The following is a 19,016-nucleotide window of genomic DNA, read 5'->3' on the forward strand; positions in this document are numbered from 1 at the left end:
GAAGTGTGAATAGACTTTCAATTGGCTGAGAAGGATGAAGTGATGAAACATTTCTGAGTTATAGATCATGGCTGGATTATTTTACCCTTGAATTTCCTCTCTGGCATTTCTGAAATGGATGAACTGAAAATGCATCTAGATCTCTAATGCCTTCTGTAAGGGTAAGGCTTCAGAAAAGTGTTACATGTACCAGCAGATCTCTAAAACATGTGCTCCTTTTTATCTATGGAGTATGAAGACAGCATCCCGAAAGATTTTGAAGGAAATTTAGCATCTGTTTAATTGGTTAGCATCTGTCACGAAGATTCACCCCTTTCTCAGTGATACTACCGTAGATGTTGGGAAGACTAAGCATTCACTCTATTTCTGGGGATTAACTTCCTCCTTAGGAAAAATCTTTCAAATTCTTTCAAGTCACCTTTATCAGAATGGAAAATCAACACAATCTTTTACAATGAGCACGTCACCTTTGAGATCAAAACTATTGCTCGAGCAAGAAATTTTATCCTTCTTTTAACCTGTAGCCATTGCTCACAAAACGGGTTATCGTTGGATATAATACGGGATGTTTCTGATGGACTAAGAAGGATTTCTTACCAGTGTATGTATCAGTGGGGCAGCTTTCCCAGATCCTGGATGTGTTTGTTGCTTTTGTATTGACCTTTACTTTTGTCTGTACATTGGAAACATTCCGTTCTTCATTCCTGTACCCCCACCTTCCCACCTCTAGCATGTTTTTCTAATGGCTGAAGAGTTTACAGAAAGGTTAAGTAAGGGAAAGGTTACGGAAAATTGTGATGTGCGTTGGAGAGCCGTGATTTGAATAGATTATTAGGCTAATTTTTGTTAGTCAAATCTGAACGTCAGGCGTTTTGTTTTGGCAGAAGGAATGGTGCATAAAACAGATTCTCTGAAGCTAAAAAGGGAAGCCTAGTAATCTGCTCTTTGATGACAAGTGCTCTGTATTTCATGGCTCTTTAGCATGTCAGAGTGGGAATTCTACAGAAGGTTCATGAAAGCAGTAAAAATGGTTTTGTTGTTTAATGCTTCATATAAATAGCGGAGGTTTTGCAGCAGCCTCTATTTGATTTTATATTAAGCTATTTAAGGCTAACTTTTAATTTTCTCTATACTCTATTGTTGGGTTTCATATTACTGTTGGAATGTAATGATATTAAAAGTTACTATTATGAATCAATATATATGAAGCAAAAGGATTTTACAACTGTTGTAGCAGGAAGGTGCAGTTCTGGTATGAGTTTGAGTTCTAACTTAGGGCTTTTGATGCCTGAAGAAAACAGAAGAAACAGTGTAGGATAGAGATGATGTCTGGACTTGATGCCAAAGTGGCCCAAGTATAAGTCACGGAGTGGGGCCCTCATCAGTGGTCTCTCTTCGTTAGCACTGTAGGCAAGCACATTCCCTGCCTCCATGAACACTGCAGTGAGAGCATAACAAAGGCTCCCAAAAATACTTCCTCAAAGGCATCTCAGGAGACCTGTTACCCAGGGAAAGGCTAGAGACGTTGACTGCTCTGTCACAGGGAATTTCGATGTACAGGTTCTCCAGAGACTCGGTAATAACCGAAAGCACTGATAAATGGTTGTTACCAGATTCCATCAGCTGCTGCTGTCTCTTCTCTCCTCTTGGCTGCTCTTGTGCTCTACCTCTGTATTGCAGAAAGCTAATTACAGATGGTCTGTATGTAAATGATTACATTAACTAGTGGTGATTCACATGGTCTGTTTCTTTGGCGTAGCTTTGTCGAGCTTTATCAGATTGATAGCACTTCCCGTGTCCAGCTGCAGTGATAAAGTAACTGGAGAAAAGTTAAGCTTGCCAGAAACCGTGTCGTGATTTGTCCCAAACCAGTTATTTTATTTTTCTCTGCAAAGGAGATAGATGATAAACCATTCTGTGCAATTCATCTGAGATTTTGGAGTTAGCCAGCACTGCACAGATCCCCGAGAACAGTCTCTTCCAGTGGCTCATATTCTTCATGGTTCATTTATCAAATTGTGCAAGAACAAAGGGCAGCCAGGATCCCAACTCTGATAGCTAGAATTACTCTCTAATTAGAATTAATCTAGCAATTTAAAAACAGCACAGTAACTGATGAATTATTTTGATAGAAAGCTCTGCAGCATCGGTGTCTGCATTGGGCCCAGCACTGTGTGTGGGGCTGGACCTTGCTGAACACTCCAAGCAGCTACGAAATCCACATAGATACTCGTGGCCATTCCAGGCTCCTCTTAACTTCCACAGGATCTCTTGATTTATTCTGATGGCTTCTAAGTCTTTTACTGAAGCTTTTAATCTTTAAGAATACAACTTTTTCAGTTAAATACTGAAACACGCGTAAAGTTATCTCTGTATTTCAGCTAGTAGGAGAATCAGCTAAGACTCGAAAGTAAGCATTCCTAAAACTATAAGCTGATGAGACTGCCACCTTTTATGTTGAAACAAGTAAGCTGGATTGAGATGTAATGCTTTTGTGTTAATACTGCTCTAAAAGAAAGAGGATAGATCGAATTCCAAGGATCTTTCATTTCTATCCTAGTAACTGGGCAAGAAGCAGGGGATGCATTAAGGAATTGAGATGAGAGCTTTGATACTGTTATTTTCTAGAAGGTATTAGGGAGTTGGGAGCACAAGCCTCAAACTTAAATTTGAGCATATTTAACGTAAAAAATAGTCTTAATCGGATAAAATGGCCAGTGAGAAAATTACAGCTGAAGACTTCCAAACCAGGCATTCTCCATAAAATTTGTTTTTAGTACTGGCGAGGTAAAGCTCCTTTGTTCTTCTCAAAGTTATTGCCTGTGGGCAGCCAGTTTGTTCGTGTACCTTTCGCATTTTGCTGGTTTCTGAAGGGATCGCAGGGGCTGGATTTCAGTGGCTGATTGCTGATAAGCTGTGCTGCCATCAGATAAAACTTGTTCAGTTTCCATGCAGAGAGATGCCTCTGCAGCTGTGAGCAGAAAGTGCAGCTTAGAATTGAGGATGGAATAGTGAGGTTCTCTCCGTGTCCTTCCAGCCCCACAGAACCGCCAGATTAAGATGCTTTCTAAATGTGTCTGCAGAAATCATTGCATCCTGGTGGTAAAGCTGCTGCGTGCGAAGCAGATCAGGTAGGAGACTGTTATTTTGAAGGAGGTTGTAGTGCTGGCTCGTCTTGCTGGTGGACAGTAAAATATGCATTGACGTCAGAACTGGCTGATCAGCATTCAGTTCATGAAGTGGGTCAGGTTTGTTTCTAACACACTCATACCTTTCCTTTATCAGTACCTCTCCTCCCGATTATCTCCTCTGCTCGCTCCTATTGCTGTTGTAACAAAAGATCCATGTGGCTCTGTGAAGCCAGGCTGATTGAATCCTTTTGGCAATTTAAGAAGAGTGGATTAATTAGAGCTCGGAGGCTAGAATCCCTTCTGAAGGGTTTTTAGAGGTACAAATTAAAGACCACCTCATATTGCTAGATGCACAGCAGAAGTTGCAGTGGCTCTGGCAGGGAGCTTCTGTTTCTCAAATTGCAAACTGGTCTGAAATCTTACTCTGTTTCCATTTTTAACGGGAAAACAGATTCCATTTGAATGATGTATGTGCAAAAAATTATACCTTCTAAATTCAAGATTATTCTAAAGAGGGTAATGAGATTGAGAAACAAAATGCCCCAAATGTTGAGAGGCAGTATTTGCAGATTGCACAAACACGGAGTTTATTCAGCTGAACACAATGCCATAAATGACTGTATTTTTTTAACGTGCAGATTCAGGCAAATGTTAAGAAGATAAAGATCACTCCATTATATAATCTCAGTCCTCTGGTAACAAGTCCAATTTCGGTCCTTTTAGATTTCCGTGGTTGGGATGTGTTTTGTGGAGGGCTGGCACATGTTCCTTTAAATGCCGGTAATGTTCTTAAAATTTGTTTCTCTGTTATGAGAAACCGTAACACCGTGCTTAGGTTAAAAATGGTTACCTTTGATCCAGAATGATAGCGGTAGATCAGCAATTGCAAAGCAGAAACAAAGTAGGGGGGAGAGAAAGAGAGGCTAATGATTGTTTTGTGCTTAATTGAATCCTGGCTACTCTTAACACTTCAAAAAGTGGGACAACTACTCCGACAGTGCAGTAATTAAATGCTGAGGAAGCCCAATGGATCGAGCATCCAGTATGCTATCTAGACCTTTAACTTCTTCTTTGAAATGGCTTTAATGGATCCTATTAATTCTTGAGGTCCTAAAAAAAAAATGGTTTAGCATAATTGGAAGAAACAAGTGTGGAAAGTATGATGGAAACACAAGGAGGTAACCGTAATAATTTATGTGCCCTAGCAAATAATGCTGATCTCCCTGCACAGGTAATTATTTTGTCTAACAATAGAATGTAATTGGATTTCTAAAGGTAAGAGCAAATTGCTGAAATATGCATCACTGTGTTTTTAAGTTTTATGTCATGTGAAAAAGTGCAGCACAAATTAATAGATACCTGGCTTTTACTGTACTTTTAATTGTTGATGCATGCTATTTCTTCAGCAAAAACTTCAAACTGAAGGATAGTAGTATTCTTTGCCCTTGAAAAAGGGGAAGAAATTGAAGTTGCAGATCAAAGACAGCGTAAAGGAACCGTTTGCCAGGTTGTAAGACATACACTTCTAGGCAAGGTGCACAGACTGGTGAGGAAATTCCCTACTGGCTCAGATCCATCTGGCAGTGACCGGGACAGTACACAAAGCTGGCCACTTTTTGCAGCCTGCTGCCCTTGTTCTCATTTCCCTGAACCCCAGCAGCCAGTATTGTTTTATTGGAGCCTGTCTAGAGTGCACCTTTGCCTTCTTCTAGTATCAATTTATAGACCTTTCATTCATGGATTTGGCTAATAAAACTTAATCATCTCTGCCATCACAAGACCATCAGATGGAAGCAGACTGCTGCTGTTGCACTAGTCAAGCGCTGTCTTTATGGCATTAAATTCTGTGATTTGTTGCTCAGGAAGGGAGCAGAAGGTCGCAGCCTTGCAAGGACAGTGCCAGTAAGTTGTAAGACGTCCCTGCTCTTGAGCTACTTACGGTAAATGTAAAGAAAACTATTGTGTTACGAAATGAAGCATGTAAAGATAACAGCAAAAAGCAAAAATCCCAGTTATAACATAAACCTGCAGCTCCTCTAATACTGACCAGTCGTACTTGAAGGCTTTGTTCTGTCTTTCGCTGTTTGGATTTGTTTATTTTTCTTCCTGAATTGGCTTCGACGTGTTCACATTTACCAGAAACCTAACGTTAAATCCAGTCTGGATAGGCAAAAAGTTTCCCTTTCTTAGGAGCTGAAATTTAATGTATTTCCAGGCAGGTCATGCTTCCCGTAGCTGTGTTTACAAATATACCTACACCTACTTGTGAAGCTGGTACAAAGACTGAGGAGGGTGGCACCTGAGTAGGAGCTGCAGTTCAGAGATAAAGATTGATATTTATCTGCAGTGCTTAGAGGATGTTGAAAACCTGACAAACTCGAGATAAGTGAAAGGAGAGATCAAATCTAATGACACCTGTACAGACGGCAGAACGCTTCTGAGAGAAGAAATTGCTTCATGTCTCCCAAGTATTGTCAAGGTTGCCAAGCCAATGATGTGTGAAGAAAAGTCTCCTCAAAGAGAATAAAAAAAACTCACAACAAAAGTCTGGCTGTGATAAGAAGAAGGCAGGTGACACACAATTGGGGGATTTTATCTGTTTTAGGAGATTCTGTTGTTGCTCCCTCTGTTACTGCGCTGTTATGGATCTCCTGTGTGGTCTGACCTTCAGACGGCTTCTGGCATCGGAGCCTTCTCACGGATAGGCACTGGGGCTCTCTGATGATGACCAGGTCCTAAAAGTTCACTGCTGTGACTCTGGGTATCTGATTTTCAGGCTTTGAGCCAGTACAGTGACCTTGGACTGACTCTGGAGATTGTATTCTCTTGAGAGTTTCACCTGGAACAGGTCATTGCAGTAGCATAAGATGGTCTCTTGTAAGAAATGTTAATTTTCTGGAACACTGTTTTATGTTAAGGTTAAGTGTAGGGTTAATTTTAATTTAACATTGGGTTACATGGGAGTTTGGAGCTTAAATATTTGTCTTTTAAATGTCCAGTCTGACTGTTAGCAGTGCAAAGATGGTTGAGGGATGGGAGTGTCCCACGTCATCACAAAAATGATGATCATTAGCAGTCAGCACGCAGATACACAAATCCTAAATCCCTAAGGAGCTGGTGTTACTGTGGATCTGATTGAATCAATTGATTCAGTTGATTGAATTGAATTGATCACTGTGGCCAGCAAGCTCAATGATTTGTATTTAAGCGAGCATTTGCTTTAGAGAAATCCTTCAAATTTTTATTTAGACTTTTAAAGCAATCAATCCACCCAATGCTGCTCTGCTGACCTAGGAGATGATACTAAGTCAAACAGGGTAAGATAAATCATTAAGTCTAACAGTTTCAAAGTTATGTATGCCCCAGAGTCCCTTTATCCAAGCAGTTTGCTTAGGTCTGAAGACTCTACTCATCATCTTCCTTCCAGCAGATTCTCACGATTTATTTCTTCCAAACTGAAGCTTTGGACTGCAGCTCCTTAGTTGTCCCTAGGACTGCTTGAGCAGGTCTGGTGTCGGATCAGACTTACTGTTCTAATCTTGAATGGAGGTTGACAGGGCTATCTGATGATGTTCTGATCACCTGTTGCAGAACATTTTTGAAGATGCACTTACTGTGGCAGAACAACGCTGACAAGTGGTGTCGGTGAGGTTAGATGGCATTGCTGTATCGAGCTGTTCCTTCAGGATTACTACAAGTGAGCTTTAGAAAGAGGAGAAACACAAGGAGGACAGAAAGACATGAATTATGCGTGTGTAGCTGTGGCTGATCTGCAGTTCCCAGCTGCTTACCTAAATCAAATGGATCACCAGCACAAGGTGTGTAGAGAAGGCTGGTTTGTATTCCGGGTGCCCCCAGGAATATAACTGTTAAATGCAATAGTTATCTGTTACCTTATGGTGTGTGTTACCCGCTGTAGAGATTTCCATCCTGAGAGCTGGTTGGTTGCATAGTCTTGGCTCTCCATAATTCCTCTATTCTTCCTAATTAGTGCATTTCATTAGAGACAACTAAAAATATCCTACTTAGATTAGTGGTTCTTCGCAACACAATGGAGACTTGCAGTGCAATGCGGTAAGGAAGCAGAGGTGAGGAAGGCATTAAAGGGGAAGTCTTTGTCATAAGAATGAGCCTGTGGTACAAAAAGACTTGGGATCTCCTTCCAAGTCGTGTAGATGTCTTGCTGAAATCATTAGTGAACTCATAGTTAAAAGAATTAATGACAACAGCCAAAAGGCCTGTGAGGTCATGCTTTTTTTTATGGGACTCAGATAACTTTTGAACCTGTTGCTTGGCTGTAACCAAATTTGACAGAGAGTAGAAGTCTCAAAGGGCAAAAACATTCCTGCAGCTCGTGTGTAGGTGCTGTGGCAGTAGGTGATAAGTCTTGCCCACGGATGCAGTTGCAAAAGGAGCCTATACCGTGGTACATGCTAAGGAAAATTACTCTTAAAGGCAGTTTTGGTGTTCCTGAAGCTGCCTCCTCTGCCTGTGTTCGCTTTTTGATGTACGCTGCAGGAGTTCTGTTCAATGAAGTGCTGGAGCTCGTGTCCTTCTGTTAGGAAAAAGCAGCCAAATACCTTTGTGAAGTTAAACAGAAGGTACAATTCCCTTTCCACACTGCTCCTCCACAACAATAACAGGTTAGCTTTATCTAAGCCTAGAAAGTTTTTCTGTTTAATATCTCTGTGTTGCTTTGATTCCGAGGGCTGTCTCATGGTTTATAGCTCAGGACATAAAACAGGAGCCAGGCCCTTCCCTCTGCGTAACGCAGCCCGTGCAAACAGCAGTAAAAGAGGTTGGACCAGCAGCGCCTCTACGGTGTCTGGTAACCACAGCGGTTATCAGCGCTGCTATCTGCTGATCAGCATTGTAATAACATACCTCTGAGGTATTCGGGGGTTGATAGCACTAAATCAACAGCCTGATTGCTGTACATCAGCACTGCTGAATTTCACAGGATTCCTCGAGTCACACCAGCGTTACTCCGCAGGAGCCTGGTGAGCTCCAAGGGTAAAAGCATTATCACTTCAGAAAAGAAACACAAAGCAACTTGTAACCAGCTGCATGCTTTGCTCCAGCGTGCAAAACGTAGCAGGGAACAGCTAAAGCTCCTTCACCCAGGAGCAAACCAGCGCTGAACAGCAGCAGTGTCACTGTGCTTGGGGGTCTCTGCATGTCACACGCTGATGCTCCGCTCTGTAGTTCCCTTGGAGATGCAGCTGACTTGTCAGTGCATTGAAGCTAGTTTGCCTGAAAGTCTTAAATCCAAAAAGTGTTTGTCCTTGTTATCAGATCTGTTTCCTTTGTTTTAGTATTAACAGCATTTGTTGTCACAGAGAGCACAGAGAGTGGGCCACAGCAGAAGTGGAACAGAGGGCTCAGCAGTGCTGCTGGGAGCAACAGGGAGAGGTGCTGGCTTTGCTGAAATCCATGAGAAAAGTGCTAGGCTTGAGCAGAGCCAGGATTTTGGTTCATGGCGTGAACGGGTCTGCCCTAATGTAGTACTTCAGTGGCTTTTATTACAGAAGACTGATGAATAAGTGGAGCCATGTATGATAATTCTGAGTAGTGTTACTGAAGGAGCACGTTCAGGATGTTTATCTGCAAGGGATGTACAAGAGACCATTAGGAGACAGTAAGAATAAAAAATGCTGAAGCAAAAGATGTGTGAACAAAGCAAAGGGAGCAAGAGGGATAGGTTATAAGAACTGGAAGGTCTGGGCTGTGAAGATCTCTAAAATACAGATAAAGGTGAAGTGAATGGCAAGACAGCTACAGGTTGGCCACCAGGGCATGGTAACACCTACCTGGAATCCTGCAGTTTGAAAACAATCAGCTTTAGATAAGCCAGTTTCCTCAATATCGTTGTTGTTGCTGTTTTGTTGTGGTAAAAAAAACCAACATGCAGTGAAGCTGAAAAAATCGCATCAGACTTTTTTCTGAATTCACCTCTCTATTCAGTTGTGGCTGTCATTTCGCTTTTCACTATTGGATTATTACCCATTGTGACTAATACCGAAGTCCCAAAGCCTGGTTCCATGTTAAGCCATAAAAAGCCATTTAAAAGAGCGGCTCAGTTGTAAAATGGCAAGTTTCACTTGGAGAATGAAGGGGTTGTAGACAATCCAAGGAGCAGAGCTTCCTCCCTAGCAGAAGGCTGCGTGTTTTCCCATGCCTGTTGCTTTTGGCAGAGTACCCTCCTCCCTTCTCCAGGATTGATGCTTTTGTTGTCAATATTTGTTGTTTGTTCAAGGCTAGAGAGCACCTAAAGAAAACTCAAGAAGTCTCAGATGCAGTGCTGAATCTCAGATATCTCTTGGCAAGTAAATAAGCTCATATGTATGCGATGTGATTGTCAGCTCGTTGAATTTTAGTGATAGCTGTTTCTAAACTGGGATTTAGCAAACTGGTAGAAGTTTACTCGAAGTTCCTACAGGTTGTGAAGTTTTGCAGAGTATTTTTATAATCATGCAGTTGTGAAAATAGCTGTATAGGGCATTCAGCATCCTAATAATGCTTTCAGTGAGCGTAATGATAAAAAGGTCTGTGACAGAGCCTTTTGTGAATGACAGTGAATTTCCAGGTCCAGCCTATGCATATAATTATTAGGTTTGTTGCCCAACTGGAGATGGGAGTGACTTTCCCCTTAATTTCTTCACAGATTTTGGATTTGGAAATTTCTATAAGAGTGGCGAGCCTCTGACAACATGGTGTGGAAGCCCACCATACGCAGCCCCAGAAGTCTTTGAAGGACAGCAATACGAGGGACCCCAGCTGGATATTTGGGTATTGTTTTTCTTTTTTTTTATATGGATTCAAGTCAACTTCAGGAAAGTTGGAACAAAGTTTTACCTTTGAGTTTTCTTAAGCTGCAGACAAGCTGTTCTTCTTTGGCTTCATTTCTTGACTGTCATAAAATGCTTCGTAACACTAAATGAAATTGAAGTTACCCATCCAAGTGGCTATTAAATGTACGTTGTAGATCTACGTAAGCACAGCAGAGGAAAAATTGTACCTCCTCCAAAAGCTGTCTGGACTGAATGCATGCACTTTGCTGTTTCAGTGCATTTAGTATCTTCTGTATTAAGTTTGAATTGAACCTGTAAGGCTGGTAAGTTCTTCACTCTGAGCAACTGAAACATGGTAGAGATGAGGAGTGTTTTCCTCAGCCACAGTTGTGCCACAAACATTTGTAGTGCAGGCAGCTGCACGGTTTTGAATCTGTGTGCGTTCATGGGTTCTCTGTGGAAGAGGACAGAGAGAGCAACCACATTCCTGTGCAATGGAAAAGGGACTGAAAGGAACTGAAGTGGTTCTCTGTACCCTTCGTGCATTGTCAGAGTTTGCTTTGCATTCCTTTTTTTAAAAATTTATTTCAGTATTCTGGTACTTACAGTGACAGATTCGTATTCTGAAACAAGCAGAGACAGTGCAAGTTGGCAGTCTCTGATCTGGCATTAGGCTTGCAGTGATAACGTTATACATTTCACAACACGCACGCTGACATTTTCGTCAGAGCCTGGTACGCAACAGGACTAAGTCACCTTTCAGCTGCTAACCTCATTTAAGTTATTCTAGTCAACAAATAAACACTGTGCTTTTATGGGCATGTGTGTGTATGCATCTGTCTATCGTATATCACACACACATATATGTAAAACCTGTAGTAACTGGCACATAAACCTACAGCAGACCTCAGCTCCATTATTCTTCTAAGCAGCACAGGCACTGTTTGAATGGCAAAAGTGAACCTCCAAGCTTTGGTAAATATTTCTTTAAATGCATTACATCCTAAATCATGAACTGAATAAAAGTGCTACAAAGAGAAGCACATGTGCATTTATAGGTGAGATAAAACCCATTATCTTCTTCACTTATCTTCTGAGATAAGGACTCTGTATTTCTTTTGCGACATCCAGTTGCAGAATAGGTCTGCTGCAAGTGCTAAGCTGGCAGGAAGAATGCAGCAATCCCCAGTTCAAATTTTGTCAGGGCAAGGAAGGAAATGACTTTTTAAAATACATATTTGATTTTAAAATCTCTGTGTACTTAAAAGGTTTTAAGGTGAATATTAAATACTTGCTTTTTTTCCCTGGAGGAATCCAGTGCTGTGACTCTCTGTGCCAGCTGATGGCATGAGGGTTTGGTGTGGTTATTTCATCTGCTGTGGTTATTTCGTCTAGTGTGGCGCTGTATTTCTCTTGGCCTATACTGCAAGACTATTTCCACTTGCAGTGCCAATTAACTTGCATACTTTAAAAAATGAGTCTGGCAGTTGGATGAGGGCTATTGCCCAAATTGTCTCCTTTTGCTCATTTTACATAATCCCTCGTGCTCAGCACCATATGCAGCAAGGCAGAGTCATTAGGTGGTGTTCCCCTGAAGCTCACTGTTGGTGAAGTTACCGGCGTGCTTCTTACCCAGGTTTTGCAAGCTGGTAAATGTGAGAAGTTGCAATTTCTAATTTTGGGTGGCTGTTTGAGGTTTGGTTTTGTTTGAACAAAGTTCAAATTAATAGTCTCTAATTGTCACCTGAAGTGGGGGCTCACTTTGCAGCTCTCATTTAGTCACATGTGGCTCTAGCAGGATGCTCACTCTCTGACCTGTTACACTTCACTTTACCTGCTTATCAGCACGAGGTGCCGCCAGCCTTAGCTGTTTGAGGTGAGCTGACAGTTCCTAATGCCTAGGGATCTCCAGAAATGTAACTCTTTTTTTGTATAAATTTCCTGTTTCTGCAGAACATAATTTATTTTTTTTCCTCTGATAGGATTTAGCTAACCAACCCCAACAACCTTGCAGGTAGCTTGACAAATGAAACAAATATTCTCTTTTTTTACAGAGCATGGGTGTAGTTCTTTATGTTTTGGTCTGTGGAGCATTACCTTTTGATGGGCCAACACTCCCCATCCTGAGGCAACGAGTTCTGGAAGGAAGGTTCAGGATACCTTATTTTATGTCAGAAGGTAACAATTTGTCCTCTCCTACTCTTATCAAATTAAACCTTGAATAAATTCTAGAACAATCTCTGTTGTGATACAGTGAAGGGTGGTGCACTTGCCCACCAGACTAGAGCATGGCAGGCTGTTTTTCATTTTGCTAAGAAACACAAGTAAGCCTAGGTGAGTTGTATGCCTTTGCTGCTAGGTAGGGGAACCAGCCCATCTTTCCTAGAGACCACGGTGTGGCTTGCCTAAGGGCAAGGAGAGATCTGAAATGGAAGGTGAAGGACCTCTCATCCTACAGTGACCAGAAATATGGGGGTGCAGAGGGAGAGGCGCATTTGTGTAGCAATTCACTTTCATTCTGCAAGGCCATAAACATTTCAATTGGGATAGAAAATCCACTGGGAGCAGTGTGGCTGCCCTGCTGAAGCTGTGCATTGGGTGTCTGCTAAACAGAAGCAAAGAAGTGCGCAACCAATTCACGTGCCAGGCTCTCAGAGTCATGTATCTGACACTCCCACACATGACAAAGAGTCTATCAGATCTCTCCCTTGATTAATTGCTGGGTTTCACTCTCCCTCGTGCCTGTTCAGACAAGAACAAATGGGGCCATTTTTGCACAGGGCTTGATGGTGTCCTTCAGCTTCCCTATACTAAAAGGGTCTAAAACCTGAGTACTTGATACCAACTTTGCTGAATCAAATCCCCCTTTCAGTATACTACTTTCTATGAGATTTTTTTTCTTTTTAAGGGAATTAAAAATAAGTTTTCAGCCCTGTTGTTCAGGATTCTGTGGTGCAAAACATTCTGTTCCTCCCCTTTTTCTTCCTGGCTGCGTCTCAAAATAGCCACTACAGAGTAGCTATAGCTGAGCTAGTTAGCTCAGCACTTGGTCGCTTTTAGCAGTGCAATTATGGCACCACAGCAAGCCTTCAGCTTCCTGGCACATTTTGCAGCCTGTGCTGAGCTGTGTTTGTGTCTGTGACTTTGCTGACATAAATACACGAGCTCGATCCAGGTACCTTGGTGCAAGCTGCGGTCCTCGCTGTGCCTGCAGCGCAGATCTGCTCTTTCACTTCCAGCTTTGCTGCTCCTCTTGCTGCTCACCCGGCGCTGCAGGGAGTGGGGAAGGGTGTGCCTGGTAGCAAAACATTGAAACCGAAAGAGGTCAATGGGAATAAATAGCCAGAAATCTCTCTCTAAACTATTTGTCATAGCTACCTGAGTGGCCTGACTCATGGCGACTGCACTGAAGTGATGTTTTTAACCCTGTCCAATGTGTAGTAGTCAGAAAGCAGCAATGGCCTGGGATATTCAGAATTATTCAGCCACCTACAGCACTGATTGTGCTTTGGTCCTGGAATTAAAACAGATAAACCTGCTGTCGTAGTCACCATCTGCTATTCAAAGCCACAGAGGTGTTACTTTCACCTTTGTTTCTGTGACTACTGGTGTGGAAATTTAAAACAAAATTAAAACAGAAGACAATAATCCAGATTTAAAGTGCAGCTTTGCCAATCCCTTCCTCCACGAGCCTGGACAAGCTATTTCAGACTGATAGGGGAGAGTGTGAATTAGTCCACACGCACAATTCAGAGGATTTTTGAAGCTTTATCAGTTAATGTTGGCACTGTACTTAGAAAAGCACAAGTGGCTTCAAAGAGGTATTAAATATTACCATTACCCTTGTGCAGGGGCTGTGTAGGTGTAATTACTGGACCCTTCAGGTTGGAAAAGACTTCTAAGATACCTGGTCCCCCCTTTACCCTAGAGCTGTTGAGTCCACCACCTAACCATGCTCCCAAGGTCTGCATCTACACGTTTCTTGAAGCCCTGCAGGGATTTAAAGTAGTTGAGCTTTTGTCCTTTTAGGTGTGACTTTTAATCTTGTTTTGAAAGATGGTTTTAGCCTCCAGGAAATGTTTATAGCGCAGAAGCTCGGCAGCTTCCTGTTGTGCCCCGTACTGGTGGGTGTCAGGTGAAGCTCTGCAGGTGGGTAACGTGGGGTTCTTCCCAACAGAGTGCGAGCATCTCATCAGGCGAATGTTGGTCCTGGACCCATCCAAACGGCTGACGATTGCTCAGATTAAGGAGCACAAGTGGATGCTTGTCGAGGTTCCTGCCCAGAGACCTGTTCTTTACCCGCCAGGCCAGGAGAACGAGCCCTCCATCGGAGAGTACAACGAGCAAGTTCTGCGGCTCATGCACAGCCTGGGGATAGACCAGCAGAAAACCATCGAGGTAAAACACACTCCAAGGGTTAGCTGTCCCTGGTGGGAGGGCTCCTGCCCCATTTCAGTGGCTGGAACCTATTACTTGAGTTCCTTACAACATTCTTCATTTCAGCACTTGGAAAAATCAAAACTGGTGGTTTATTTTCTAGGTCAGACCCTAGAAAAAGGAAGCATTTTATAAGGCTCTGCTGCTTTCTTCCTGTCCTGCTAATGTCTTGGTCTGTGCCAGCAGGCTGGTGAGGAAGAGGAGAGTCATCCCTCTAGAAAATTTCCTAAAGATCAGCCCTGGCAGGGCAAAAGTATCTGTGTTATGCAGGCAAACAAGTTGTGTGATGGCCCCCCAGACAATTTCACCTGCGTGCCTCACTCTGGCTGGCCACAAACAGCCACAGTCCAGTCCAAGGCATTCTTTGCCCACCACAGGAAAGCAAGCTGCTGAAAGGGCAGTACTGTGGGAGGCAAGATCCTCCTCTGTGTCAGGAATCTGAAGTAGAACCCATGGGAGAGAATAATGCGTTCTGCTTCCACATCCCAGGGCTCCGTACTGTTCTTTTAGATTTCCTGGGTGGGGATGGATAAACCATAACTTGTCAAAGGGAGAGAGAGGAGGGAAAAACAGAAAACAAGTTAAATTCATCTTGAGCTTCTAAGAGGTTGGGAAATTAAATTAAAAAAGGATCATAAAAGTACTGAGCAGTTCTATGTCTCCCTCCAATCCCAAATTGTGCTGCTTGCCCAATGTAAATGCTGAAAGACTCCCCGTGGAGTTAACAACCATTTCCTCTGGCCTGGCTGATATTTTTAACCAGCGTGGAGGTTACGTTTGAGCACTTCCTGCCAGCAGAGGCTGCTTTCTCTGCTTTGCAGAGGCTCAGTTCCCTGCTGCTTTGAGTGATTTGGAAAGACCAGGTATATTCAGGAGGTCCCAGAGATCAGTCTCTTCTCCAGGTTCAGATTTTGGGGGCTCAGAACAGCACCTGAACGTGAAATACAAGCTCTGGTGACTTACAGGGGCCACTAAACTAAGGCCTTTCGTTGCCTGGCACTCTGGATTGAAATTTCTCAATTCAGAACAATGTTTGCCTACTTGGACACCTCTTAAATATCTTTTTTTTCTCTAGTTGACAACTCTTTCTTATTCCTGGTCTCACAGAACAGAAAAGGTAACACACATTTGGCCACACACAAACTCTTGTGCTTTTCTTTTCCAGTCTCTGCAGAACAAGAGCTACAACCACTTTGCTGCTATCTATTACTTGTTGGTGGAGAGACTCAAATCCCATCGAAGTAGCTTCCCTGTGGAGCAGAGACTTGACGCTCGCCAGCGCCGCCCAAGCACCATTGCTGAGCAGACCGTAGCCAAGGTGAGGTCTCTTTCTGAGCAGAGGTGGGTTTAAGGCTGTGCAAGACATTATTTTCTCCCGAAATTGTTTCTGTATTCACTTAGAAGTCACTGCTATTTTCTGATTTCTGTAGTATGTAGACTTGAGCATCATTTTGGAAAGATTTTTTTTGCATTTGGTTCCTGTCAGACTTCAATTTTTGAGAATTTCAAAACTTTTGCTGGGAAGTCAGTGGTTGAAGTGTTAGAGAAATACAGGTTCTGGAGGCTGCACAACACTTGGACTATCCTTACTGTGATCGACAAACAAGATGTTGAATTTATGGAGAGCTCTGCTAGCATGGGGCTAGAAGCGTGCAGGCTCGATTCAGTGTTATTAAACATAGGTACCCTAAAGGGACCTGTTGAAAATAAAATCACTTTCTCCCCTGCTGTTCTCTAGATACACTTTCTATCTCCCTTGAAATGAAGCATGGCAAGGAATAGGAAAGAGGTACCCAAGAGAAAATATTAGGATCAATCTATCAGGTTAAGATGCCATATCACTGTGATATCTGTGTAGGAAATATGAGTATCGCTGCTGTGAGACTCCGAGTCACTCAAGATTTATAGACATGTCCCTAAATAATGTCATTTCTGCCAAAACTTGCACCACTTTTTACTCCTGCTGCCCAGCAAGAGCCTGATTTTGCAGGAGATATCACAGCATGGCTGCAAAACCTCCGTGTGCATCGACCACGGAGCCATCGCGACGACTAATTGATTTAGGTCTTAAGGATGTCATGTGTGTTTTATCAAGAGCAATTCTGGGTGCTCCTTACATCTGGTGCCAGCCCATCCATTGCAGCAGGCTGTCCACTTAGCATCCTCTCTAATTATCCTGACTGATTCAGCACAGGCTCTACGGCTATTCAGCCAGCTTCTTCCCTAGTAATTTCCATCAGAAAGAAAGGTCATGTACAGTTTATTGTGTCTTATTCCAATAATTCTCAGATATTTTTTTTTACGTTCTTTTGTTTCATTAAGATACACAGACGTTGTACAGCTTTTGATTCCTTTTAATGCCTAACTGGAAACATGAAAGACTTGACCTCTTCAAAAGACTTGGCCTAAGATGACTCAGATTATCGTGGGCTCAAGTAAATATTCTCCCAAGTTCACAGCCTCTTAGGTACTGTATTGCTGCCGCATGGAACAAGGGCCTGGATTCTGCTTCCAGGAGAAATCACAACCATGCTGCTCCTTTTTCGCTTAAGGCAGCAAGGCATTATTTGGTTTCGCATTCTGCTGAAATGGAAGCCAAACCACTTCAACTGCAAAAAGCTAAGTCCAGGAACAATCTGGCTGGCAAAGATTTAAACCAGCTATTTTCTTAGATAGTAGTTCTAATGGCACAAAGACACAGGACAAAAAAAAAAAATCAGATTATTAATTACAGTATTAAAAGCAGATGGGTAGAGATAAGGAGCAAGGAGGAAGAGAAAAGGTCCAGAAAGTGGGCCTTCAGTGTACTAAGATCGGGTTCTGTGTGGGAAAAGCATCTGGTTTCTGATGGGATGGGTATTGTCTTATTTGTGACTTTGCATGCTGTTTTCTACCTAAAATTGTTCAGTTTTTGGAGTTTTTCATCTTTTAGGCACAAACTGTGGTGCCACCAGTGAACCTGCGTTCGCAAAATGCGAGGTTGCTGCGGTCTCCAGGACTTGCCCCAACTTCAGGAGCAGAAACCTTCTCGTTCCCTCCCTCCAACTGCCAGACAGAGACAGCGTTTATGGAAGAAGAAAGAGTTGAGACGCCAAAGGTACATAAAAGCATAAAATCACCCAACTGTTGTGTGAAAATTTAGTCAAACTAAAACGAGATTGTTGCTTGTTGAATTACTGCCTAGCAAAAGCCCAGCCAGCGGTAATACCTCTGGGTTAACACCTAAAGGAAGATCACTTCCTTTGCTGACAGGGAAGGGTGACGTTGGTCACCCTAACACAAAGCTGGAGTCAAGGCCAGAACCTTTACTGATCCAAACTCCTGTCACTTCCTTGATCTCAGTACCTCAGTACGCCTCCTGTGTCTTTTAACCATAGGTTTGGGTGGAAGGCACCTCCCAAGGGACCTTGTAGTCCACCATCCCATAGGCAGGGATGTCTTTCAGAGGATCTGGTTGCTGAAACCCCCATCCAGCCTGCCCCTGAACACCTCCAAAGAGCCACGATTTCCCTGGGCAGCCTGTTCCACTGCCTCACTATCCTCAACATAAAAAAAAATCCTTTTTATATCCAATCTAAATCTACCCTCCTTCAATTTAAAACTGCTACTAATCCTCCAAAACTGACGGCTGGCCTCTGCTCTATCTCCCTGAGCACTCTTCATGCTCAAAATCGAGAGGAACCTGCCTAGCTCCTCCTCCTAAAACTCAGAAAAATGAGAACAGGGGGGTGCAATGGAACACGCGCTGCCCTTGCCAGCTAAAGCTATTAAAATACCACGCTTAAAAGTCATTATCTACCAATTTCATAATAAGCCAGCCAAAGGAGTTACATTTTATTAATTTTTGTGTTGAATGGTAAATAGCCTGCAGGACCTGCGGGCTGTCAGAAACTATCAGAGCTGCAGCATCTCAAGCAGGCGGTCGCGGTTCGCAGCTCGGCCGTTCCTGTAACTAGGACTGCCTGTAAAGTCTCCTCTGGAGACCCGTCAGATTGCAGTCCCATCTAATGGGTTTTGTTTCCTGTAATCAGACGGGAAGACTTGGTGTAGGCTTCCCACACCTCCCAGCTACCAGCCCGAGCTGAGCTCACCTAATGGGACGTGACGGCTCCGCAGCCGTACAAATGTAGGGTTACAGCCGCGGCTCTCCAAAGGGAGCTTCGGGCTGACGCTTTTTGCCATCCAGCTCTGAGCTCGGTGACAACTCTCTGCAGGGCAGCAGAGACCGAGTGAAATGCGTGGGAGTTGGCAGCGGGGATAAAACTCGGGAGCATTTGTGAGGAAGGGGAAATTGCTTACGAGAACTATTTTTATGAAACGTATTATTCCCGTGAAACTTTTATTGTTCTCTATCACATCATATTATAACTTTAATTTTAGCATGTTGTATTCTGCCTGCTGCCAGACAGGGTTTTGATTTCATTCTTGCCATTTTGAAAGTTTTATTTGTCATTTACTGGTTAGTTTCTGACACTAAGAGCATGGCCCTGGATCTCATCACTGTTGTAAGTAACAACTTGTGTGGTCCCTTGCAGCTGGAAAGCAAAAAGTGGTTCAAAGAGATTTGGAACTTAACATTTCAAACTTTATTTCCTATCCTCCTTTGCTTTCATGCTTTTATAGATTCAGTTTGTCCAGAGTAAAATCAATAAATGGT

General features: G+C 42.9%; 1 protein-coding gene across 2 annotated transcripts in view; it reads left to right on the forward strand.

Annotated features, from left to right (window-relative positions):
* The window catches only part of SIK2 (salt inducible kinase 2), a 48,420-nt gene that overhangs the window by 19,582 nt on the left and 9,822 nt on the right, over positions 1-19,016 (forward strand). For both annotated transcript variants that reach the window (XM_068658991.1, XM_068658993.1), the window contains exons 5-9: positions 9,796-9,920; positions 11,977-12,100; positions 14,100-14,320; positions 15,525-15,677; positions 17,292-17,456. In XM_068658991.1, the coding sequence (XP_068515092.1) occupies positions 9,796-9,920; positions 11,977-12,100; positions 14,100-14,320; positions 15,525-15,677; positions 17,292-17,456 (788 nt within the window). The remainder of the gene's footprint in view (positions 1-9,795; positions 9,921-11,976; positions 12,101-14,099; positions 14,321-15,524; positions 15,678-17,291; positions 17,457-19,016) is intronic.

This window comes from Anas acuta, chromosome 23 (assembly GCF_963932015.1).
Source record: "Anas acuta chromosome 23, bAnaAcu1.1, whole genome shotgun sequence".
Taxonomy (NCBI): domain Eukaryota; kingdom Metazoa; phylum Chordata; class Aves; order Anseriformes; family Anatidae; genus Anas; species Anas acuta.